The sequence below is a fragment of the Camarhynchus parvulus genome, chromosome 3 (assembly GCF_901933205.1).
Source record: "Camarhynchus parvulus chromosome 3, STF_HiC, whole genome shotgun sequence".
NCBI lineage: Eukaryota > Metazoa > Chordata > Aves > Passeriformes > Thraupidae > Camarhynchus > Camarhynchus parvulus.
Window position 1 is genome coordinate 8,994,799 of NC_044573.1, and position 26,423 is coordinate 9,021,221.

Genomic DNA, 26,423 nt, shown 5'->3' on the forward strand with positions numbered 1-26,423 from the left:
ATATGAATTACTTGAGGATGACACTTGTGCCATCTCCTTTCCTGTGGGGCCCCTCAGATGTGCAGCTATGTGCGTATTTCTTGGGTCACATTGACCTGTCTAATGTTACCAGAGTTAAAGTGTTTTTTCCTTTGTATAATACTCTGCTTTATTATTATTTACCCATTTGTGACATTATCTAGTGCAACAGCATCCTGCAACATAAATTCTATCCTTATAAAAAGAGTTAAGAAAATGAAAATACAAGTCTGATTAAGTGAGAACGAACAAGATCAACATAACCTTCAATTCCTGAGATTTGGAAGTCATTCAGAGATTTGCATGTCATTCATGTAAGAGAACACATTCTATTAATGAAGATTTGGCACTTTTTCTTCAAAAATTAATTGATAAAATCCCCATATATTGTACATCATAAGTAAAGACTATTGATTGTCCATTGATTTTTTATTTTCTTTCCACTGAACTAACAGATATTAATTGTAATACAGTGCTTTTTCTGTACCGTGGAAATTTCCTACATTACAATGAATGCAGAGATAATACACAATTAAACATATGTAGCATTTTTTTGTTTGGACTGAAAATAAGTTAGATAATACTTAAAAACTTTGTGTATAGAATAAAGAACTCTCATGTCTTTGTTACATGGATCATCTTTATTTCTTTTTAATATTGAAACAAATGGCAAGGAAGTGACTTATTAAATGGTTGAAAATATACTTATCTGAAGATATTTCACATGTAATTTAGAATTTTCAGTATAGTTCACTACATATAATGGCTAACAATAACCAAGGTTTGTGCTAGTACAGGCTACTTTTGGTAGTTTTCAAAGGCAAAGATATAATATTTTGAGGGTATTTGTTCTGAACTGTTTCTCAGCTTCTCAAAATTGAAAAATAGGAATTAAATTAAAATTAAAGTAAATTAAAAATAAATTAAAATTAAATTAAATTTAAATTTATTAAATTTAAAGACAGATTTTAAATTTGTCTTTAAAAAAATGCTTTCACTGGCAGTGGAGCCTTTGGAGTGCCATGGAGAGTTTGGGCCCCTCCAACACACATTGATTGTGCTGGGTATGTTTCACTCTGTGAAAGCTTTTGGTTCACCTTTGGTGGTATCAGTCACCAATCTGTTCTGGGGGAGCAGAGCACACACCTCCATGAAGTTCATTTTTCTTTTATGATGATATCTGCATATCTGTCAGAATCTTCAAGTCTTGCTGGGATCATCTAACATTTGATCTCCTGCTGTGGTTTAATTGCTGTGCACTGAGATGTGGTTCAAAGGATAAGTGTGCTCAGCAGGCTGTGACCTAAAGGAACATGAGGAATAGGAATGAGTGAAGGTTTTAAACTCATCCAGGGATGCTTTTTTTGCAGTATGTGAAAGCCACTCTCAAAAGAAATATGTGGAAATGTCTGTTCAAGGCATCTTGTGTAATTCATGTAAGACGCCTCCCATCCAGAGAAAAAATTGTGCCTCAGTGCATTTTTTTAAAGCCTTTTACAAGATTCCGTGAAATGCCTTAAATTCTGATCAGCTATTCTTTTTTCTTTCCCCCCTTCCAAATTATGGACTTTATGAATACAAAGAAAAATGACCACGACAGAGAGCAGGAAGAAAAGAGTGTGGCAATTTATAAAGCTCCACTGAGAGAGAGCTGAACATTTGAATAATGTGCTCTTTGTCTGAATTCTGTGTTGCAGCTGTGTAGGAGTGTGTTTGTGTACATAAAGATACCTGCATGTGTATCAGGCAATTAAAGATTACTGGAACAGGCTGTTAAACAGCTGATAAATCACAATACTTTCAGACTTCAGGACAGGTCCTTTTTGCTTCTTTACCCTGGACTATGCTAGCAGCAATTCAGACTGCTGCACAGCACCTTTCTGGATTAACAGGCATTAACAATACTTGTGAGCAGTGATTAGTTTTCTTAATTATCACTGCAAGCATGGCAGTGCTTTAGGATATCTGACACTGATAACCTGAATTAGCTGTGAGTGCAGTACCAGAGAGCTGCTGTTGTTTATCTGGTGCTGGAAGTCCAGGTAATCAGACCTGGGAGTGCTTTGCTATGGATTTCTTCTTCGTATTTCTTTCCTCTCTCACCTTTAGTGCTCCTTACACTCTCCACAAAGAAAGGGGGTGTAATTCAGCATACTTTAAATCCAGGACTTCCTCTAATTTTGCCAGAAATCTTTCTTATTGTGCATGTTACCCTGTTTCCATCATACATCCCTCCTCCTTTTTCTGCGGGATAATTTTGCTTTTACCAGATGTTCCTGCCTGATCTATATCTTCAATTCCCATATTGCAAACTTGACTATTTCTGCATGTTTGCCTGTGTCCTGCTTGGGCAGCTGAGCCACAAATCCCCCTTTACCTTTTGTTGTAGGTCACCTGGCTTTATGCTTTTGTCTGGGTTCAAAGCAGGCAAATACAAGTTCTGTCAGCTTTTTCTGATGGGTGGAAAAGTCCACTGCTTTAGAAGTTGGTCCAATTTTTAAGTGCAGTTGTGAGTTGATGTATTTCTCATCTTGGATGCTCCATATCATCCAAGTAACATGCTCATTGTGGTAATAGTTCTGCAGTTGTGACTGTGAATACTCAGGGAAATCCTGGTTTTTTGATAGCTGTTTCTTTTGAGATTTAATTGCTCTGGTAAGTAGTTTTTGGTCTTTGTTTTTTTATCCTTGCTATATTTGTTCCTCAAGACACAGTCTTGTTAAATTGCATCTTGTATTTTAAACCAAGGCCTTTTTTGTAACTTCTTGCATTTTCCTTTCTAGTGGAATTTCTGTGGAGCCATACAACAGAGAGCATGTGTGTTGGATACATGTCTGCACAGGATGGCAAAGCTAAGGTAAGCCATGAGGAATAGGCTGTCATACAGTAAGATGACTGCAGAGGCTAAGGAGAATTTGAATTAATGATAATGAAATATATAAGAAATTTCTTTCTCTAAGAGAACAAAAGAAGTAATGGTTGCATAAGCAGTTAAATGTGTCAATTGATTAGGCATTTCTAATTTCTTTTTTTAATTGCAGCAGTTAGCAACCCTATACTAACATATGTTCCATGTCTGGATAAGGTGCCACAAACACATGTCCATTCCCTCTGCTAACAGTATTTGTACTTAAATAACTTTATTCATCTTGATTCAGTTATGCTGGTACCATATTTTTCTGTGGGCATGTCTTCCTTTGGATAAAGCAATTGCACCATCAAGGAAGATATAAAACAAACTTCAAACAAGTTCCTAGAATACCCTCTGGGATAAATAATTCCAGTATTACCATCCATATTTTCAGTTTCTTGGGGCCTTATAATTGATTTTTAATGATAGAAATATTATATTAAATTTGAATTTAACAGTGAAAACTGGAAAATTCTTTCACATCATGATCAAGCAGTAGGGATTAACCAAGTGGATGAGCCATCCATTCTTAGGCAAAGAGCATGGAAGGGAGAAAAAGGGTAGTGTAGCAACTGGAGCATTTAGGAGAGATGTTTGGAGAACAGGAATGAAAATGGGAGAAGCTGCAAGCAGAGACTGTAATGGTTTCTGTAGACATTCATGCAAAGGGGGATATGACCAAGGTTATACAAGAATATACATATATATGTAGAAGAATATACATATATAAAGAAGAAAATCAACATCAGATATTTTACACAGCAAAACTGGTATAACACTGTTTCAAACACTGGAATGGATGAGTTCCACTTCAAGATGTAAAATGTGCAGGAAAAGAAAGACAAGAATGCCCCAGAAAGACAAGGAAGATAAGCAGCTGATGAAGGAAGTGCTGGTAGAGGTGTAAGTGAAGTATTTGCTTCACTTTTGAATAACTTAGGTGCAATTCTTTCCAGATAGCTATACACAGAAGAGAGTGTGGTTTTACTTCTTTTCTTAATATTTGTTTCAGATTTAGTTGAAAAAAAGTCCAAACTGAAGTTAAAAGCTCAGATTGAACTGAGTGGACTAAAGCAAGTTCAGGCACAGATGTTCTAGTATTTGCTAGTTAGCTTTAAAATTGTTGTCTTGTGTTTACAGTGAAAGAATAACTGAAAATAAAGAATGTTAAATGTTTCCAGTGTGCACACCTGCCTCTGACTTACACTGTGAAGCTCAAAATGTTATTGTTTCTCCCTAGTAGTGTCTAATTAATAAATAAATGCTAAATATGAAATCTGTCTGGCAATGAGTATTAACATGACAGTGCCATGCCCAGAGTTGCTTTCCTACTCACAGTTGCAACATTTGACATCTGGTGTGCATTGTTTTCATACTGCTGGTAAATTCTCCAGCTGGTAATCCTGCTTGTGCTGACAGACACAGCTGCTCTTCTTGGATCACTTTTAAATTATGTTTTTGACCTTCACTGAAGAGTTAATCCCCCTCCCTTTCTTCCTTCTTTGAGTCTGTGGCCACAAATGCTTTCCAGAGAAAAACCACAAATGCTTTTGCTGCTGACTTCTATTGATCAAAAAAAGTCTTCTGTCATAAAAGCTGGAATTTTGTTCTGCTACAACTAGGACTAAGTTATAGATGGAAAACTGGGCTTGAAATAGAACACAATGTATTGCAAGTGAAAAAAAAAAATCTCTGTTCTTTAATAGAGTGACTGTTTTGCTACAGTTAATTTTGAGTGCTTGCCATGAAAGAATAATGGGATAAGAGTTCATAAAAGTATAAAATATCACTTGTTTATGAGGACCATAGCAAAATGATTAGGCAGCAGCTTGTAAGGAAATATTTGCTTTCCTGTTTTTCTAGGGTGGTAAAGACCTTAAGGTTTTATTTCTTTCATCAGTCTAGGACTTGAGTTTTGTTCTTAAACTGAGGGATTGTCACAGTGCCTGATTTTGAACTGATTCAGGTTTTTTTAGACTAATATTAGAATCATTTAAAGGGGTAGATACTAAAGAGAAAAGGAGCCTGCTTTACTATCTTAGTGTGATGTGATTCTTTGGGCATGGGAGGTTAATGCAATTCATAATAGGAACTAACAAATGGTGGTTCTGAACACCAGCTGGAAACTGTGGAGGTACAGGATGTCCTTACAAACACAGGGTAGGTGCAGCTCACCTGCAGACACTGGTGTGCTCAAGACATAGAGCACAGTTATCTATCAGCAATTCCTTAAAAGAGGAGTGGGACAAGAAAGTGGAATCAGAGACTTGATATGGTTTGTACACTGTGACCTGCTGGTGCTTCTGGCTTCTACAGCATGAGCTCTCCAAGCACTGCTTTGGAAGTACCCTTGCACCAGGGGTTTGTTTGCTCCCCGTTTAGGCAGGACTGGGTTCTGCAGCTGCCCACTCACCTTCAGACTTCCCTGAATGTTGGCTCACCAGCCCCAAATGGCTGAGCCTGCAAGAGTTCTGTGCACTGATAGTGGCTTGATTTAAACATACTTTCTGGAAAGGTGTCCAGATTTTTTTTTTTTTGACTGGAAAAGTCATCTATTCCTGTTGGATTAAAGTGTTTAGTTGAATGTTGCTTTAAGAATCCTGCACAGCCTTGCCAGATGAACTAAGTTCACACCTCATTGCTGACGCAATCACGTCTGTTTGTGTGTCCTGTCAGCTCTTTTGGATGCTGGAACTATTTCAGCTCCTCCACTGCTCATAACTCTGGAAGTGTCATCTCCAGCACCTGCACAGTGGATGTCCCAGTGGCTTCCCTCAGATTCTTAGGCCACAAACAGCTAATCAAGGCAGATCTTAGCTGCTTCAACTGTGCTTTTCTTTTTTTCTTGTCATCCTTCTCAACACAAACAGCTTCAAAATCACTTGGTGCCAGCATTTGTCACAAGTTGGATGTGACAAATCTTTTCATCTCAGCATTTTGGTTCTTTCCTGTACTTCTTGAACTACCCTGCACCAGCTGGTGCTTGGGAGGCTCAGTTATCATGAGTTTAAGGGGCAGACACACTCTGGTTTAAGAGTTTCTGGAACCAAACCTTCCTGAGGCAATACTGTGACAGATTGTTTCAACATCATTCATCACTGGAAGATGAATGGACTTCCCAAGATCTCTTGAAGCAGAGGTCTTGTGTTGCCACCTCTGTGATGGTAGAATTGTCACAGTAGCTGATGCTCAACTCTTTCTGTCCATTTATGAGGCTGTTGGAATATTCTGGGCTACAGCAAAGGTTTCTGGCTGCAGCTGTGAGAATGCATAGAAGCAGATAGAAAATATTAGTTTGTGGGTTCCCTCTGTATTCACACAGCTCCTTTTGTAGCAGTAACTGCTGCATGCAAAAGGTTTTGACTTCTAGAGTGAAGGACTGGGAGATTAAATAACTGCATGAACTGAGGAGATTTTTTTTGTGATTGTGTTGTTGACTCATGAATTATTTGATGTGAACTTAAGCAATTATTTATTTTTCCAGTCCAAATTTTCTTCTCTTTCTGAGATACTAGTTAATCTTCAGAACAACCTTCCAGATGCTTGGAGTTTTTATGGATCCATTGTAGATCTAACAACTGTTCATAGCATCAGCTAAAAAGGTCACCCTGTTACCAGAACTCTGACTTTTTTAACATTACTCTGGAGGGTTCAGTTATCATTTCCTATTTTCCTGAACTGACTGGGTTACGTTCTGAGAGCTGATGCATTTTTGTTGTCACCACTGGGGAAGTCGCTCTACTCTAAGGTGTTGCTTCTTGCAGCTCTGCCCATGCTGTCATGGATGATGTGCAATACTTTAGGTCTTAACAGTTTATGTAGCATTTGGTAGAGCAATTTGAGTGTCAGTTTGCACAAAGGGCTTGCAGACCTTCTGCCATGTAATTTGGGGTGGGAAGAAATAATTCCTCAATTCACCCATAATGTGATTTTCGATTAAAATGAGGAATGGGAAGGAAGGGTGATAATGGTTAGGTTGCACACATTAATTGACTCTTCTTGGTTACAAAGACTTCATATCTTCTTGTTCCATGTCTGCTTGCTCAGTGGAGGATGCTTCAAAGGAAAATAAATTCTTCAATTTCAAATGAGAGTGCAGTGTATGCCTGCAATGCGAGTTCTCATGCCAATGACATCTCTTGAAGGTTCTGGCTATGGGTAGGCAGCCTTTCCTTGATTTAATGTTGTGTATCTGTGCAAAGCCAGACAGGAGCCCTTTTATCTCAGGCAGGGTCTGCAGAGTATTTGTTTACTCAAGCCCTGCAGTATTCTGTATGCAGAAAGTGTAAGTGGCTGGGATGTTTATTTTTTCCTGAATCTGAGCAGTGTCTTGTCACGGTGATTGAGAGCAGTTGCTGGTGGCTGATGTTTCTGCTTGAAGATAGGTAATTCCTCACTTTGTTTTCAATAGTATTTGAAGTCAAAGTCCTTTTTTTTCCAGTGCAAGATCCAGTCTCAATACCAGCAAAATGTAGTTTTGGTAATTTATTTTGTGTAAGTATTTGAAATAATTTATCAGCTCGCTATGTTTCTTAGTATTTATAAATCTGCTATATGATCTCTATAAACATTGCAAACTTTGGCAATTACTGTAAATGTTGCAATATTTTTGAGTAGTAGTTCAGACTCATAGGTTTTAGTTCTAACAGCTGGATGACTTAGACAGCAAATTTAAAAAGCCCAGTTGCAATATTGAATATAATCCAATTCAGTTGCCAGTTTAAATCTCTTTTTGGCAGCTATTCAGTTACTATAACATGAACTGCTAAGCTTTATGTTATGGCAGGTTTTAATAATGCAAAGCTACATAAGCTGTTCTTTCCATTCTCAAATGAACCAAATTCCCAATGCTTTGCAAGACATAGTGCAGCATTAGTGGGGAGTGTTGCATATTGCTGTGTTTGCAGCAGCTCCTGTCCACACCAAACGTGGTTGCAGTGTTCAAACAGAATTTTTGATCTTTGACAGTTAATTTCATCTGCCACTATGAGCAAACATAAACATGGTGGACAAGGAGACCATCTCCAGTTCACTTGTCCTGTGGAGATGTAAGCTGTCATCATCAGATTTATTGGCCTTTACTGACATTGTAAAATTTAGCAAAAGTCCTTCCTTCTGTGTTTGAAGTGATACATGTGACTAACACTGATTGTAGTGATTGCTGTTGGTTTTTTGAGGATGAGCTTCTGTATTTGACTTTGTGAGTGAAAGGTCTGTGAAAGCCCTTTGTCAGGAGAAGGGCAGCTTTCCAGTGCTCATTGGGTGAAGAAACACATCTTGGAAGAATCCTAATTCTAATTTGAAAATTAGTGGGAAAATTTACCAAGCCTGTTTAGTGAGCAGAAATATGAAGTCAAATAATTCAGTCATTCATTTCAGACTACAGAGACACTCTTTTAACTTCATGAGACAGGAGAAGTGTATGTCACTGTTCTTATTTCCTTTAATCTTCATGCTTGTCTGGAGACTGGGGAATCAGTCATAAATTTTGATTTGAAAACTACTCTGCATACAGTAGACTATCCAGTTCTCTCATAAAAATAAGGTTTTTCTATTTGTTGGAAACAAATATAAACCTGTTTGTGCTAAGATACCAGTTAAAATGTTTGGCTCATAGACCTTCATGGAAGTTAATTGGCTCTCATATGAGAAGAGAAAATCAGCTTTTGGGTTGGGTTCTTGCATAAAGCCAGCAGCTCTGGAACTCTCCCTGGATTTGGCTGACAGAGTGGAGTAGGGAAGATGGGACTGTGTGTGCAGCTATGCGAATATAAATGCAATAACCTTAGCACCTGCAATTCACAGTGATACAAATCACATTTGAAGATTCATGACAGGGTTTTAGAATACCTCTGCAAAACCCTGGGATGCTGAGCTGATTAGATGATTGGTTGGTATGTGTCTTTAGGCTGTCTTGATATAGGTATTATTTAATTAGATACATAAATAGTTTATAGTGATATACTTACCCACAGAATGAATTTGAGCTTGGAAAACTCTTAACTTCCTAAGCAACCTGTATTTAAAATCATTATTTTCAGCGCAGTGAGACCAGAATTACCCCATCACTGTGTCTTTCTGTTGTTTCCCAACAAGGACAATATTCTGGAGCCTCTCTTTCTATTTGTTCCCCCTTTTTTTTCTTTATTAAGGTTTCACCAAACAAGATGCACGTGGCATTTTCTGATAACAGCAGTTGCCAGTGTTTAGTGGGGCACCTTCTCCTGCTGTACTACAGGTGTACTTACAAACCATGGTGGAGGAGAGATTACCAGGAGACAGAGCAGCAGAGTTGCTGCCAAAATGGGCTCTTACTGCTTAGAAAATAAATTCAGAATGTGTGGTCAGATGGTTCTGATGGTGGAAGCATGTACTCAGCTAGAAGGCTCCAAATTTCTAAAGAATATGTGAGTTTGGTGGTACTCCTTTTTTCAGGGAGCAAAGCTGTAAAAAGCAATTTCCTTAAGGGTATGGTACCTTTGGTCTTTCATTATATTTCATCTCTATAGTGTAATGAATGGAAAAAGTTTGTTTTATAAATTATTCTGTCTAAAGCACATCCTGAATGTGTAATAAGAGTGCTAAACACATGAAGTACTCCCTAGATTTGCTTAAGAACTGAATGTGCTGCCATCTGGTAGTTGTACTCTGTCCTCTTGGCAGTGTTTGATTGATTTCAGCTTTCTCATGCAGCAGTCTGTCTCTTGGCTGAAATTTTATATATTCATTTTACAGTGTATTTATGCTTTTAATGAAAGAAAAATTCTCTAAGTTGTTGTGACAAACTGATACTTTTATGTGAATAGATGGAGGAGACTAGTTCTTTAAAAGAAAATGTTTTTCATATTCCTTGGTCTCAAGGTTGTTTCAGAATCCTTGTCTGTGAGACATGAAGTAATAGAAGTCAAAAAGATGAAACCATCTATTGTTCCTGTGGGTGTTTTATTCCATGAATTCCAGAAAGAGCTGTAAGTTTTTTAGGTAGGGAACTTTGCAGTGTGCATCAGAAAGCACTGGGGTTGGGATCCCAACTGGAATTACATTCCAGTGCCTGCAGCACTGGGGTTGGGATCAGTAGTTCCATGAAGTTGATTTGGTTAGGAGGGAAAGAGGGAAACACTGAGTTTCCACTCAAGTTCCACTCAAGAACACAGAGCAAGATTCAGCATCAGAAGGTTGGTTAGCTCTTTTGGGCTTTATAGAGGGGTAGGGAGCAAAAGATTGAATGTTTCTTCCAGCATTTACCTTTTTTCCTGTGGAACTGTGGACAAGAGGTTCTTCTAAGCTGCAGCAAAATTCTGGAGGTGACTGACTGGTGTCCCAGATGTTGGTACCTCATCTCCTACTGACCCTCACCAACCTTGCTTTTCTCTGGGGAGGCAAAGCAAATCAGAATATTCTTGGGACTGGAAAATGCCTATATATGAAGCTGAACATGTGGATAACTCATCATTCCTAATCTACCATTCTTTGACATGCACTTTCCTCAAAGAGAGTCTTCTGTGGAGTTGAGTGGAGGATTAATTCAGGAAAAATATTTATTTTCCTTTTTTTTTTTTTTGTGGTCCCAGGCACAATTTCTTCCAGGTGGGGTTCATTTGACTTGTAAAGCTGACAGACTAATTGAGTTCAATTAAAACCTTTCTAGTGTTCTTCTTTTTTGTTTGCTTTTTTATTTTTAAGTTTCTAGACTCTAAACCTAATTGACTATACAATCTGGATTTAATGTAAAATATTATGTTGGAATATAAAAATGTAACGAATTTACAAATAAGTTCTGTGGTTCATTTAAAAATATTCAGTGTTCTTTGATGTTTCTTTTTATTTACTGGAGTTTGTTCTTATGGTTAAGAACAAGGGAGATATAAATCTAAGAATTCATTTGGGAGTTTTCTACAGTTGTCTTGACATGGCAATGTTACCCTTTCAAATTATTTATTAAGTAACATCTTAAACATTATCATCTTAAATCTGTCTCAGTTTTGTTCTACACAGGGCAGCCATTGGTGAAAGTAATAAAAAGTAGTCAGTGTAAACCAGATCTGTATTTACTCCATCATAGAAAGTATGCAAATAAACAGGATGCAAGTAAAGGCTTTAAGAAATGCTTTGTTATATGTGGTTTCAGTGTTTCTGTAAATGGAAATCTTCAGATGCTGGTGTACAGTGGTTTGGGATCTTGTGTATGGGGAATGTGTTCCTCCTGACATAGGAAATGAGGTTTTCTGTAGGAAATGAGTTTTTGGTGGCTATTTAAGCATAGATACTTGCTAATGTATTAATAGATAGTGACTACTTGCTTATCCCTTCTTGTCCATTTTCCTCCCCTTGCTCAAAAACTCATTAGGATTAATTTACTGGTTTGCTCTGATTGCAGTACCTCACTGAACAACAAGTGGCATTCTTCCTCTGAGGAAGCAAATTTGCTACCATGCCCATCAAACAGTGTTCCTTTTATACTGTCATCCTTTTCATTTAGAAATTTTACAGGCCTGGGAAAATATCACAGATCTGTCAGTTGTAGAATAAAAAATACCTTTCTTCCACTTGATTTTGTTAATTTTAATTTTTTTTTTTTAATTTATGAAATGTCATCTAGAGAAAAATTGTCAGTTATGTTTTCAGGGAAACTATAAGAGATTTGAACAGATTATTTTCTTCTTGGAGTGGTAAATCACAATTGTAACTGAAATTGTTCTCAAAGTAGGAATATATTCATATATCAAGCAGGAAAATGAGAGACCAGAGTTTTAGCAATAAAATGAAAACATTGAAATGTTTTAAGTTTAATCTTATTCTGTGATTTAACTGAAAACAAGGCTACCTAAGTGCAGGCAGCAAGATGCCCCCCTTATCAAGAAAGGAATTAAAAGAAGCTGCTCAAGACACAAAATGTTTCTTCAATGTAATGAGCTGACTTTATACTCTCAAATCACTTTCTGCTCAATTGATGCAAATTTTACGTACAGAACTTTTTACATTTAGACTTTTTGTGACAACCCCTTAACAATGTTAACAAACATTGCCTTATTGCAAGTTACACATTTTGCAACTGCTAAATCTTTTAAATGAGATAATGTACGTACAAACAAATATGTGCTGGGCTGCACTTAGAGGAGGCTGTAGTTTCTAAATGCCAGCAACGTTATGTTGTGAGCTTTATACCCTAGTAGGAATCATTTCTAGTTCCTAATTTAATAGAACATGAGCAGTTTTCACAGTGTAAAAACATGTGCAAAGAGGGATAAAAAGTCATTACTCTTAACAGTAAGTCAAAGTATCTTTTCATAAGCAGATGCTTTTGCCCAACAGTAATAAAGTATACCCCAGTATATAAAGGATCATTAACAGATTTTTAGGGTCACTGAGTTACAATTCAGTTATAAACTGGAGTCTTGTGTACACAGACAAATGTACCCACTTCCTGGCTGAAATGTTCCAGTGCCTTCTTAAAGGCTTTTCAAATTTTCTGTGAAAAAGATGCCCATTGGCAGAAAAACAATTGTTTTTTGGGTTGATTTATTTCGTGGCTGGCAACAGGAAGTCTTTGGAGTTTTTTAGGTGGATGTGGTTTTTAGGTGGATTTTATGCAGAGAAATTTCTTATTTGCATCCTGATCATTGCAGTTGCCTTATGCTCTGAAGTGTTAGTTTGTCAAGTATTTAATTCTGTCTGAGGTTTCCCAAAGGTGTATTTCTGTATGTGGTAGTAATGACTTCTGAATCACCCTAACAAATAGACCTATAAACCATGAAATGCCAGAAGTATTTTCTTTTGTCTTCACTCTGGATATTTCTTTCTACTTTCAGTGCATTGATTCATCTAATTTGCCTTTTCTATGCATCTGTTATGGTCTTTCTCTTCATGTGTTAAACATTAATGCAAACAAAATAGAAAAAGAATCTCAGTTGCTTTTCAAGTTGCTTTGTAGTTTGTCCTCAGACTTCAGTGAGGGAACAGCTTAATTGTTCAATACTTCCAAGCTTACTTTGTCCTGCATAATTTTGCCTTTTCTCAGTCCATAATATTCTCTTGACTTTTCCACAGACTCACATTTCAAGACTTCCTCCTGGAGCTGTGGCAGGACAGTCCGTGGCAATAGAAGGAGGGGTTTGCAGGCTGGAGAGTCCAGAAAGCAGCTGATTCTTCACTTCATTGCAGAGAATGTGAATGACTCTTTGTACAATAAGGGTTTTTTTTGTGTTTTAACAGATGTTGGAAATTCTGCTTTTTTATTATACTCCGTATTGCAACCATGTGCACCACAACTTGAGACAAGTGCTGCTGTAGTTTATGTTCTCACTCTGTGGATGGGGGTTGTGTGCATGTTCATTTTGTCCCATGAATAAAATAGGAACACTCCCCAATTGTGCAAAGATCATGTATAATTAATGATTGCATTTTCGTTTTTCTGTGTTGAAAGATAACCAAAAGTTAAGAAAGAAATAATTTAAAGATACGGTCACAATTGTCATTCATATTCTAAATTTAAAAGTAACAGGCTTTTGAAGTGGCTTTATAATTATGCAAAAAATTGTTATGGTTTCTAAGTTTCTTAGTGGTTTAAGGAAATCCAGAGGTGATTTAAACATGAGGGTTTTTTTTCCTCTCCAGTAAGGAGGATTCTTTTTTTGTTCAAAGAATGGTTTCAGTGAAACAAACTAGAGCAAAATTAAGGCTCAAATTGTTTTTGAATAGTCTTATAGGTCATATCTGTGTTCCCAAACCAAGATGTTAATAGCTCCAAGCTGTATGTATTGCAAAAAGCTATATGAAGATAATGTATCGTTACGCAGTCTTTATGTATAATGGAATATTACCGTGTAAATAAGAAAACAAAGTTTATGGAAAGATTCAATATTATTCTTCACTTCTGCTTTAAATCTATTTTTAAGAGAGGTACAGAAATGAACATATTACTGGATGGGAAGTGCAATGTGTATCAAGTGGCTGGTGGAGGTCTGATACTGAGCTTTGGTGTTGGTAAAGCAACTTCCTGGTGTCCAGCCGCAGCATGGGTATTTATAACTGTGTGTAATATGTATGTACTGTGCAGAAATTTACTGTAACTCTTTTGATACCTTGAACAAACCTGCAGTGTAAAACAATGTAATCCTTGTCTGCCTCGTGAAGCATTGGCAGCTGAACTGTCATTTGTCACCAGTTTGGCAATGTGAGCCGGGTTGCCCAAGTCCTAAAAGCGAGTTCTGACGTGAAACCTTCCGCTCAGTCCTTTTTTCTTCACAGCACTGGCAGCAATAGAAGACTTTTGTAATTGATTCATTGTCCTGATAAGTATGCCAAAGAGAAACTAATATAGTTCATCCTTTTCCCTGGTGGATATTTGATAATTCTGTTTTCAGAAATAGTGGATGAATAGATATTCAGACTGTATTTGCTTAATCAGGCATTGTACTTGCCTGTTTTGTAATATTGTGCCTGCCTATAACAGACATACTTGACTGATGAAATCGTTATATTGATTGTAGTACCAATCTTTCATGGAAAAGAATAAAATTTTTTTAATGGCCTGAGCTAATTTTCACTATTACACTACAGCATACATTGAGATACTGTCATCTGTGTATGGTTTTTTAATTGTGACCTCAGTGTAGCCCTATAGTTGAAGATATTTCAATACAGTTCTGTAAATAATATAAAACAGCAGCTTTCCAGATTGCACAACAGCGTGGAATGTGCCTGTCCTGAAATAGTTTGTGCTGAAGTACAATGCTTGAGGTTGGATCCTCAGTGGTACCCTCATGGTCTGAGGAAGTGAAGGACCCTTCACTGTGTAGTGAGTGAAAAGTTGAAGATCATGTTATATGGGTTTGTACATAGCCAAATTTGAAAATGGCCTTGTTATTAGAAAAGCTAAGGGAACAGTGTTAGCCTGCTTTTATTCTAAAAGTGCTTTTCTGTACTGACATCATATAGAAATTTTGGCATAAATTCACTCTTTCATGCTATTATAAAATGTAAATTTATAAATGCTTTATTCCCCTTACTTGCTTAATCTCTCTTTTTGGAGGTTTGAATTCCAGCATAGGATTTTTGTAATTTGTTTTTACTTTATTTTTGTATCTATACAGTACTCCAATCAATTTTTTTTCCTTCCTTTTGGTGCAGAGTTTTCTACCTAATGAGAAGAAAACCATCTTAGCATGTATGGATTTGGTATCAGTAATTGTGAAGACTGACAGGAGCAGAATTTCTTATCAAACTCCCACTTAAACCAATGAAATACCTTACACAACTTTAATTATGCATCTAATTGTGCTACTAGCTCTATTTTGAGCTTAAAAGAGGCTCATGAAATATAAGTGGTGAGGAGGGACACTGCAATGACGTGTTCTGTAAGCCCTGTGTGTGGTGAGTAACCATTGCCACTGGCACAAACAGATACAGCCCAAGAGGAAATGACACAGTGGACAGCAATAGCTGCTGAAATTATAAAGGAAGGGTGAGCAAGTGAAATACATAGAAATAAAATTTGAGTGCTGTCAATTTTATACTCAAAGACACAATTATGTGTCCTAAAGGATCAGCAGACAGGTCGGTGCCAGAGTAGTCCTGTTCAGTCTTCAGCCATAATAAATTTTCTTGCTCAAAGTTTCTAATAGGCTAAACCAAACCTGACACATAACCCATTTTTGGCTTACTTTGCTCCTGAGCCTTAACAGCACGAGCCTGCAGTGAGTGATTTCAAAGGGCTCCAGCTGAGCAAGTTATGGAAGACAGGCTTGTTACACTAAAAAACCTTAAGAGGTGATTTGAATTCCAGTTGTGGGGTTTTTTTTTTTGGTTGGTTGGTTGGTTTGGGTTTTTTAAATTAAAAACTCTTTACAGTTCTGTACAAATGCTTTTCTTGTGAATTAACCTCTGGAAATGCTGTGGCATGTGAGAGATTTGACTGAGGTGGAGGATGAGAGGACTTGGTTTAGGGGAACTGCAGCCATTCACCTGTGAAGGACAATACAAAAAATGCTGTGAAATGAAGGAAGCCTAAAAGAAAACAGAGCTGGTAACAAATCTAGTGTTACTAGCAAGGTTGGGGTAACTGCTGTTGTTAAAGTTGAATTAAAAGCAGAATGTAGAAAAAGTAGCCAAAGGAATTGTTGGCTATGGCATTAGAGGTACAGTATTTCACAGTGACACATGGTAATTGTGCAACTGGACAGTCTTTGTAACCCAGTTTCGACCAAAATGATGCAGGATTAGATGGGAAGCTCTCAAGTGTGTTATGAGACTTTAACATGCTTGTTAATGCAATTTAATGATTTCTTTTTCTTCCAGTTGTTACGTGAGTCATTTACTTTGAGTCAGATATATCAAGAGTTCTGTCCTTCAGTGGTAGCAGGATTTATCTGTTGAAGGTCACTGAATTGGCCAGTTTTTACAGCTTTGTGTGTGCAAATAACTGAGCACCATCTCCTCAGTTTTTATAGTGTTATGTGTGCAAATAACTGAGCACCATCTCCTCAGTTTTTACAGCTTTGTGTGTGCAAATAACTGAGCACCATCTCCTCAGTTTTTACATCTTTGTGTGTGCCAATAACTGGGCACCATCTCCTCAGTTTTTACAGTGTTGTGTGTGCAAATAACTGAGCACCATCTCCTCAGTCTCAGAAGGTTTGCCACTCTAGCAGAATTGGGATCAGTCTAATTCTGGGTGGCTGACATCCCATCCTCTTAGTAGAGGGTCACTTTTTCATATTAAAATATGACTTAGGCACAGAACCTGGTTTTCAGGTCAGCTTGGTTGATAAGAGAAGATTTAGGAGATAATTGAAAAGTTGAAGGGAAAGTTTATACTGTAGCTGGGTAGGGAAATAAAAGCTCCTGTTAGCAGAGTATACAGAATAAATTTGCCAACAAGGGAGAGCAGAAATCCATGGAAAGTGGTAGAGGGAAAACAAAATTATTTTGAAGGAAAAAAATAATAAGAGACAGTAACCAAGAAACCTGAATTTTGAAAGAATTGATATATCCTTCACATGCTGTTAGGGCCTGGCTTCCAAGGGATATCTGAAGAGACAAAGTATGAACTGCTCCCTTACACTTGGTTTTCCTGTGAAAGATTTGTTTTGGTTTACAGCAAAGGAAAGACAAACACAATTTCTGTGGCTTTTAGCCTCCATGTAGTGTCAGCAGAGGTTTTGTAGATTCCTTGCAGGAGGGTTGGGAAAGGGCCACTGCCTCCTGCCAGAGGCCAGATCTGCCAAGAAATGCTGAGAACCTGTAACTTGCAGGAAATTGTGTTGAGATTTTATATGGAAGCTTGTGCAAAGGACTCAGGTAGTGGGTCTAAGGACAGATTTTTATTACTGATTAATTAAACTTACCTCTTTTCTTTTTGCTCATATTTTACAGGAAAGCTTGTGGGAGGTTTTGCTACTGTAAGAGCCCCCTGCTTGATTACTCACTCTATTGGGAGGTAACACAGAGATAAGGAGGACTTGTACACTGATTTTTATTGGTTTAGATTTTACAGTGACACAGATTAGATTGTACACATTCCACATAACCTGGGGTTTAAATCCCCATAAAGACCATTAGCATCACTTGGCAGGGATTTAAACACAACAGATGTGTCTTGTTACCCACTCCTGTGTGCCTAATGAAGCAAATCAAGTGTGTTAGCATGAGTGGCAGGTAAGCTGAGACCTGCTTGTGCCTAAACCATCCTACCCTCCCTTACCTCTGAGGTCTCAGTGATAATTTTGTATTGCTGCAAATATCCACTGAGACATAGGGATAGAAACCAGCTAAGCTCATCTTGCTGAAACAAAAAGCCTTTCAAAGGGAAATGCCATTTTCAGAAAGTGTCGCTTTGGAGCTCAGCCATCAGCTTCAGTGGAGCCAGGATGTCATCCTTGAAGGTATTTGTCTTAGAGGACTCCAACTTTATGAGTCCCTTAATGCCAATGCTGAAGGCTTCAGAAATGAGGTTGTGTGAGATGTTTTGATGAGTCATTTTTTGGATTATCTGGGAATATCTATTGGGTGTGTAGGGCTCCAGCAAGCCAAATGGAAGAACCAAACCACAGGCTCCTCTGGGCAAATAATCTCCTGTAGCTGAGCAATGACTGCACTAAAAGGAGCTAAAGGGCTCTCAGCCCTGTTTCATAATTTACAAGTTTTCCTAAAGATGATAATTTCTGCAGCCCTGGTTTCATTTCAGGTACACGTGTGTGAGTGGTATCAACAACAACCCATCAGAGCACAACCTTGGGCAAGGATTCCCATGGTACAGCTCACCTGTGGCAAACCACTGTGTCCCAGGTAAGTGTGATAAACCAGGAAACCAGCCTGGATTGTAACATCTTCTGTATGTACTGGACCTGTGATAGCAATCCTACTGAACATAGTTTTTTAGAATTTTTTTCCTTAAAATGTGAGTTGTGATTGATAACAGCCACACAATGCAATTCTGTGTTGGAGATCTCCCAGTCCTGCTCCCCGTCAGCTTGAGATTTGACATCAAATTGTCCATGCTTGAAAATTCTGTTGCTTTTTGCAGCTAAGATTAAATTCTTTTGTCCCTGGTATTCTGCTGTGGACAGCTGTAAAGGCCCTGGCGGTGAGAAGCAGGATGGGTAGCAAGGAGTGAGAAAAAAAGTGAGAAACAGCCCCACAAGCCTTTCTTGCAGGAGAGGGTGCAGGATTTATGGTGAGAGAGTAACACTGAGCCTGGGAAAGAAAATATGAGGGAAGGTGGTGTTTTAATTTGTCTTTGTCTATTGCTATCCAAACCTATTTTAATTAGCCACGCATTAAATTGATTTTCCCCTAGTTGAGTTTGTTTTACCCATGATGGCATCAATATCAATTATATCTGCAGCCATGATTCTCTTCAGGAATATATCCAAAGAGTAAAATTTTGCAGGAAATATTCTTCTGGTAGGTTAATTTTTGCTTGGGCCAGGGGCTGATGTTTTTGGGCTCTGCAGCTACATGACTGTGTAAAGGCAACACAGGAATGCATGGCTGGAAGAGGGAAGGGGAAGACAAAAAGACTTGCCTTTTGCTGATGTTAAATTGGGTATAGAATGAAACTGCTCCCATCATCCCACTCACTGTGATTCTTCTTTGTGTTGGATTTTGCTCTTGCTGCTTCCAGTCCAGCCCTGGAAGTAACTGCTACAATGCACCATGGATCTTGTTGGGAAAATATTGCCATGTTTATAAAATTGAATTTCTGGCTGATTTTATGGGAATCAATCCTAGCGAAGTACAATTCTTGATCCGATAAATAAACAGTTTCTAAAATTTGGAGACAGTGAGCTCCACTGGGAAGATAAGAACAGGCTGAGTCTTGAGGTAATTAATGATCAGTGTTGTGCCATGATGGCCTTTGAAACTAATTGTCTGTCTGTGGAGGGGAGGGATATTGTTTCAAACCCCAATTTATTGTATCAACATGTCACCTAATGTCCATGAAAGAAAATTTATCCAACCAAAAGACAATGCCATGACACAGCAAAGAATGCTGTATGATAGATGATTTGCAATCTGTTGCAATTAGATGACTGCAATTCCATTAATTCCTCAGGAAAAAGGTTTAATGGATAGAAAAACCATTATTTTGAGTATTCTATTTGCACATCAAAAGAATAGTTATTTCCAGATAAGTTTCAAGAATCTTAACCAGCATTAGGGAGGTACCTGAATTAGGAAAGAATGCAAAAATAAGGAAACACCCAACTAAAAATGAACAACAGAAACCAGGCAAAAACTTCACTGTTAATACACAAGGGGCAGAAGGCAAATGAATTACCCTGTTCTCCAAAGTGTGACAGAGTTTTAAGTTCAGGTATGAGCTAATGCTGTTTTCTTCTTTTGGTACTTTTCTGTTTTACTTGTTTTCAGTTTTGAAAGTAAGATGCCTTTGCTTTTGCCTTGCTAAAGCATTTTCACTTTAGGTATCTCTAAAGTCATGCAAATTAATTTAAAACAAAGATGCTCCTCCTTCTGTAGGGATGTCAAGCCCAGGTCAGGTAGTCAATAGGAGCTAACCCTGCAGAGAATGGCACCCAAATGCATTCAGGTGTCTGAAGAAATGGCTAAGCTTTCAACACTCCCCTGTGCTTTGGCTTCAAACTAGTTCCAATTCCATCCCTACATCCATTTCCCTGCAGTAGAACCAGCCCATGTTAGCTGGTCTCACAAATGGCACACACAGAGTGGTAAAAGCCTTCCTTTTACCCCTGTTGGAGAGGTCATGAAGAAAACAAGACCTGTTGATTTTGTTTTCCTCCCAGACTGAGCTGTACCTCTCACCTTGCCCAAGCCCTGCCCCCAGGACATGTCACAATGTCTCTGGGATGCTTCCTGAGTGCCACAGTTTGGAGATTTGCTCTCAGGGCACTGGGAGTACCAAACCCTGTATCCATCACTCTGATGCTGTTGTCCCTTCTGTATCACTGCCAAGAATCAGCAGAACAATTTGCTGGGAGAATTCTTGAAGTCTCCACTTAAAAAAGTCAGAGGCTCCAAAAACTACATTTTAATGGGTTTTTAAGTAATAATGGTGGCCAGGCTGGCTAGTGAGTATGATTAACTATCATTTGGAAATCCTAGGTGCAGGATCTTTCAGGCCAATGGTCTTCTGAATTGTATGTGCATGTGTCATCTTTATTCATGTCCACTTTGTCCTGTTCTCTCCACTCTTTTCATCTTTATTTTCTCTTTCTCCAGCACCATCACTTGTTTCACTTGAATACTATTAACAGAGGGTCAATAATTAAATTTCCCCTGTGAAATGAATGTGTGTGGCTAGAAAGAGCAAGGAAATACATCGAGTTCCTGAACTGAAAGGAGACTGAGGAGTCCCTCGAGGATCCATGCCCAGAAAAGCCTTTGTACAGGACTTTTTTCCCAATTAGGGCTAAAATGTAGGTTGCTGTGAGCTCTGTTGGCACAAATGTGGAAGTAACTGTTTGGTCCAGTGATTACAAAACAGCTTCATTCACAAATGAGAACCTTTTAAGGTAGTACAAAAATTTTGAATGTTTATTTCTATTTATTTTCACCAGGTTTTTTTACCTATTTAATTTCTCAGATTTTTCCCTTCTCAGATTTTTTCACAACTGGTAAAAATCACCTGCACAGTATTGCCAGTCTTACCCTGAATATTACCTGTAGAAGGCACTGCATCCCTGCTGGCAGCAGGGGAGCTGGTGAAGGGGGCAGAGGAGTCATCCCTGCTTTTTGTGCTTTCTGGTGAGTTTATTTTTTCTGCCCTGAGAATTCTCCACCAAAGATGTTGCTTCATGCAGTCCTTTTGCAAAGACCAATATCATGTTCATGTAATTTTGCCATGAAAAAATCCTCTGTTCATGACATAAAAGTAGATACAATGACTTTTTGGAACAGGGCTTGTAAGAGAAAGACCACATAAGCTTTTGCTTCTTCTTTGCTGAAAACTTTAATGTGGCTGGAAGGAATATATGAGCCCTTTGCCCTTCCTGCTAACTAATTCTCCTTACCTAAAAATACCAAAAAGGAAAAATTCTTTCAAATGAGAGTTGACATCTCCTCCTCATCTTAAATATTCTAATTATTTCTATCTCCCATGCAGATAGGCTGCAAGACCTTGTTCTTCTTAGTCATGTGCCAGTGAGGATACCAAGTACATTTTGTTTTAGTCTATCTTGTCAGGGGGAAAAAAAATGCACTAACTTGACAGTGGACTTTATAAGTTTAGCTAAACAAGGTAAGTTTATTTCTTGGTGAAACAATGCAGCTCTCAAATTCACTGTCTGTGCATACAAATCCAAAAAGGATCACCTGCTGTTGACTCTTTCCTTTTTCTGCCCTCCTGATAGCCTGCTGCTGCTGCATCCCTGCTTTCCTGGTTGCTGGTGAGCTCTGGAATCTTCATGTTGTGCTTGTGGCCTCAGGTTAGGCAAGAGGGCTCAACTGAGAACTTTGATCCATCTCCAAGGAGATGATGGGTGGAAGGTCTGTGCCATGCCCTTGTGTCCAGGCTTTGAAGTCTGGGATTAGGCTGGGGAAGGAAGAAGTTCTGCATGATATATCGTTTTGATGTGAAGCTCTGGTGGGTGATGGTGTGAGTTCAGCTCAGGACTTCGGGGCTCCAGCCTGTGCTGAAGGGCTGTGATGAGCCCTTCCTCTCTCCTGGGACAGAACATCCTCACATGAAGGGATGGAGAAATCCTGGGATTCCCTCTTTCTGGGCTATAGCTTTGTTGACAGACTTATTTTTCACTTGAGCATAGTAAATAAAGCTTGTCTCCTGCTTGGAGATGATTCATCTCTCATTATGTTTAATAATTCGAATTCCATGCTCGGCTGCTGCTTCCGCAGTGCTCTGCCAAAACCAGCGGTCTCTGCTCTGCACAGCTCCATCTGTTGGCACTGCTTTGCCATATCAGAAAAAGGCCAAAACATAATAATCCTTCTCCTCCTTTCCCCCTTCAGCAAGAAGAGCAGCCTTTTTGCTGGGAATGTGAAGGAGATTATAGACAGGGAGCATGGAGCACATTTGCTGGGATGTCTTCGGAAAGTTCCTGCATCCCTGGGCTCCCTGCATCTTCAGCATCCTTCAAAATCAGGACAGCGCAGTGCCTGCTGAGCATGCTGCACATCTGGGCAGTGATGAGGTGCCCCCACACTGTTTCCTTTGGTTTTCCAGCCCAAACTTGCCACAGGAGGTGCAGCAGCAGCTGCCTGCCAAGGGCTGACAGGGCTGTGCTTGCTGGAAGCAGAGACAGTGGTGGTGGCTGGTGGTGTGGAATGGCTGGGGGAGCTCTGAGCCCTGCCCATGCACACAGACCAGAGGATCATAAGAGAAAAGAGGCAGGAGCCGTCCCTACACAGTGCCTGGCTGGGAGCTATGGAAAGGACAGCTCCAGTCCTCTGGGCAGCCTCCAGTGAGCAGCAGAGCCAGGAGATGCCGAGCCCTGTGCCAGACCCTTGGGAGCTCCCTGCTCACAGAGGGCTCTGCTCCAAAACCAGGGAACAAGGACCAAGCTGGTGTGGAGATTGCTGGGGAGGAAGCAGTGCTGAGGGTGGCTTGGATGAACACAAGGGATGGTGACCCCCAGGGGTGAGGTATTGCAGGGCAGGGCAGTCATGTGGATGAAGGTTTGTGCTGAAACACTGGCACAGGTTGCCCAGGCAGGTGGTGGGTTCCCCATCCCTGGAAACATTCATAGTGAGGCTGGATGGGGCTCTGAGCAGCCTGGTCTGGTTGAGATGTCCCTGCTCATTGCAGGGGGGTTCAATCAGACCTTCCTGAAGGGTGGTTATAGTCAGGTGGGGTTGGTCTCTTTCTCCAGGCAGCAGTGACAGAACCAGAAGACACAGTTTCAAGGGAAATAGAGGCTGGATATTAGGAAAAAGATTTTTACAGAAGAGGTGATGTACAGAAGAAGTTCTGGAATGGTCTGCCCAGGGGAGAGATGGAGTCACCATCCCTGGATGTGTTTAACAAAGCCTGGATGTGGCACTGAGTGCCGTGGTTTAGTTGAGATGTCAGGAACGGGTTGGACTCGATGACCTTGAAAGTCTCTTCCAACCCAGCGATTCTGACCTGTAAAGGTCCCTTCCAAGCCAAGGCGTTCCCGATTCCCCAGCTCGGAGCGCAGGTGTCCGGCTGCTGCTATGTCAGACCTGGCCACAGGAGGGTACCACAGGCAGGGACACGCTTCCAGCAGTGCCACTGACACGCGTCGTGTGTTAGTAACTAACACGTAGCGTGTTAGCAACACCGCATCCCGCCGCTCCATCCCTCTCCTGCCCCGCCGCTGCACCCTTGGGAGAGAAGCTGTGAGCAGGGCTCCTGTCCTGGGCCGAGCGTCAGCCTGATGTGGCTCATGTGCACATGAATCCCAACAGAGTTTTCTCCTGGGACTGCTGGGAATCTGCCGGGTGAAGCCATCGGTTTTGGGGTGGGACTGCCTGCCTGCTTCCCACCCTGCCCTGCCTGGGAAGAACTGAGAGTAAATCGGGCTGTGCAAAACCCGTGTTGGGGTTTGGGTTTCACTCTCGGGGAGGGTGAAATTCAACACATCCTCCTTTCTGTTCTCAAGCACCCAGAGCCCAGCTCCGGGTGCCAGCACATCCAGTGCCCTCCCTGGTGGCTGGGCTTGAGCAGCTGCATGGCACCAGGTAGGATTGATTCTGGCATCAACCAGGGTGGCTTCAGTTGCCTGAAATTGTCCAAAAGCTGGAGCAATTTAAAAAATGAGGGTTACAAACATGCTCACAAGCAAATATTTTTCTCTTGTATGGTTTATATGAATTTCTGCTTAAAAAAAAAAAAATCTGCCTTCCTGGAGGTCTTGGCCTCTTCCAGCTGCCAGTGGTGTAGGTATGAAGTTGACATCAAATACTGAATGTTTTCAATATTGATACCTCCTATGTGGCAGGTCTAACATATATATAATAATATAAAAATAAGAATGGGGCTTTATTAATTTTATTATACATATTTGTATAATAAAATTATATACATGTTATTATATATATTTATATACATGCATATTATATACATGTATATAAAGTGTATGTGTTTTATATATATTCTCTATATATTTTATCTAAATATTCATTTATTCTTTAATGATGCATATTATTTTATTTTATAAGTATCATCTTCTTTAAGGTGCATCAAATGTTCGTAATATCAGAAATCAGTATTCTTTATGATGAGAGTAAATATTCTGATTTTTTGACAGAAGATTTTTTCCCTTCCATAAAAGGAGAAAGCATTCTACCAGCTAAATAAATGCAAATATTTTGTTTCTCATGCTATCAAAAGCAGCATGCAATATGATCCAGCCTCATTTGTGAAGGAACCTCTTTTACACAGAGAAGGGAGGGAGAGAAACCTCAGAATGTCAACAGACAATTGGTAGCTCATCGCTTTTTTCCTACCTTTAGATCATAACTTAAAAAAACCTAAAATGCATGGCGTACTCTTTGTGCATGTTACCTGTGTGAGAATGTCAGCTCTGTAGGTCATTCAGAGAGATTTTATGGTAACAACATGCAAGTGAAAGCAGTTATTGCTTTTGACAGATATGTTTAACACAATGATGTTTTTACACTTTAAAAAATGAGAAGAAAACTTTAAGTAAGCACAAAAAGCAAAGTGAAAGCATGTTTAAGGTGTTATCTTTTCTTAACAGAACTATCTTAGCCAAGGAGAGGAAGCAGGAGTTGAGTCAGTAAGACTTCAAAGTAAATGGACAGTTTTGGATTCGTGGTGAAGATGGAGTAAGAAGGTGTGGAGTACTGTGTGAATGCGAAAACAAAATTGTAGCAGAAGCACAACTACCATAAATATATCTGTAAGATTGCCCAGAGAGAGACTTACCCTGGCTGGGCTGTCCTAATCCCACACAGAAACCAAGACTGGTGTTTGCCAAGCCTGTGTACATCATGTTTTTCTCAGTCTCCTTTCTTTTCCTCCTCTATGCATGAGTAAGATTTTAATTTTAGCAGAAATTCTGCTGGGCTTTTGTGGGCAGGTTGGGGAAAGGAACTGAAGGATGATATTTCATTTCTTCACATGAATGCAGGGAAGTTCATCTGAGCTCAGCTGGCAAGGCCACCATCAGAGAGGTGTCACAGGTCTGGTCAGCATTTGATTTCCCAGGGAAGTTATTGAGAAGAGAATCTTTGAGAATGTTTGAAGTCACCATGCAGGGGCAGGCACAGAGCACAGAGCTCAAACCATTCATACAGAGTGGTCTGCATGTCAGTTTGTACTCTCACCCAGGTTTGTCTGACCATGCACAGGAGGTTGCACTGGAGGGTTCCCAGGCCCAGCTCCTGCTGGGATGCTGCTCCATGCAAGCAATGCATGTTAAGAAATACAAAACTCTGCTCACTCATTCTGCAGCTCTGACGGACTGGCATCTGCCTGGTTTGTAAAGCAATCTCACTGACCAGATTAATTCATCCAGGGGCTGATTTTCCTCCATGTTGTGCTTCTTCAACAGCAAGGGGCTCCTCTAGGAGCAGAATGATGTTTCAGTGGGTTTAACCACAGGGAAACAGGAAACTGAGCTGATCTCACCAGTCCATACGGGGACCCCAGGCACCCCTAGCAGTGTCTGGTGTGAAAGCAGAGAGAAAATAGCTCAGGGTTTCTCTCCACTCCCACACCACTGACCTGTGCTGGAGGCCAGAAAGCCACCCTTGCCTGCTCTGTTTATTTGTTTGTTCAGCCCTTGTTTATTCACCAGCACAGGGGACACTGGCTCGTTTGGCAGCCTCTAATGACAGCTTAGGGTTCACCACCCTGCACTAATTCTGTGTTGTTAAAAATACACTTTTTTTCCAAATGAGTAAGGCAGCAAGCAAACACAGGGGATGGCTCTTCTCTAGCTCACAGTGTGTTTGTTTATCCCACACCTTTGTTTTGGGGAATGCTGTTTTTTGCAGAAAATGAGTGCAGAGCTGTGTAAGTCTAACTCAGCTCTTTCTAAGCAAGTTTTCTGGGGATTATCATGCTGGC

At 39.7% G+C, this 26,423-nt stretch overlaps 1 protein-coding gene across 2 annotated transcripts in view; it reads left to right on the top strand.

The window, feature by feature from the left end:
- TASP1 (taspase 1) overlaps nucleotides 1–14,725 on the top strand; it is a 79,023-nt gene extending 64,298 nt beyond the window's left edge. For both annotated transcript variants that reach the window (XM_030944630.1, XM_030944631.1), the window contains exons 13-14: nucleotides 2,802–2,875; nucleotides 12,977–14,725. In XM_030944630.1, coding sequence (XP_030800490.1) covers nucleotides 2,802–2,875; nucleotides 12,977–13,072 — 170 coding nt within the window. In that variant the 3' untranslated portion in view covers nucleotides 13,073–14,725. The remainder of the gene's footprint in view (nucleotides 1–2,801; nucleotides 2,876–12,976) is intronic.
- The last annotated feature ends 11,698 nt before the right edge of the window (nucleotides 14,726–26,423 follow it).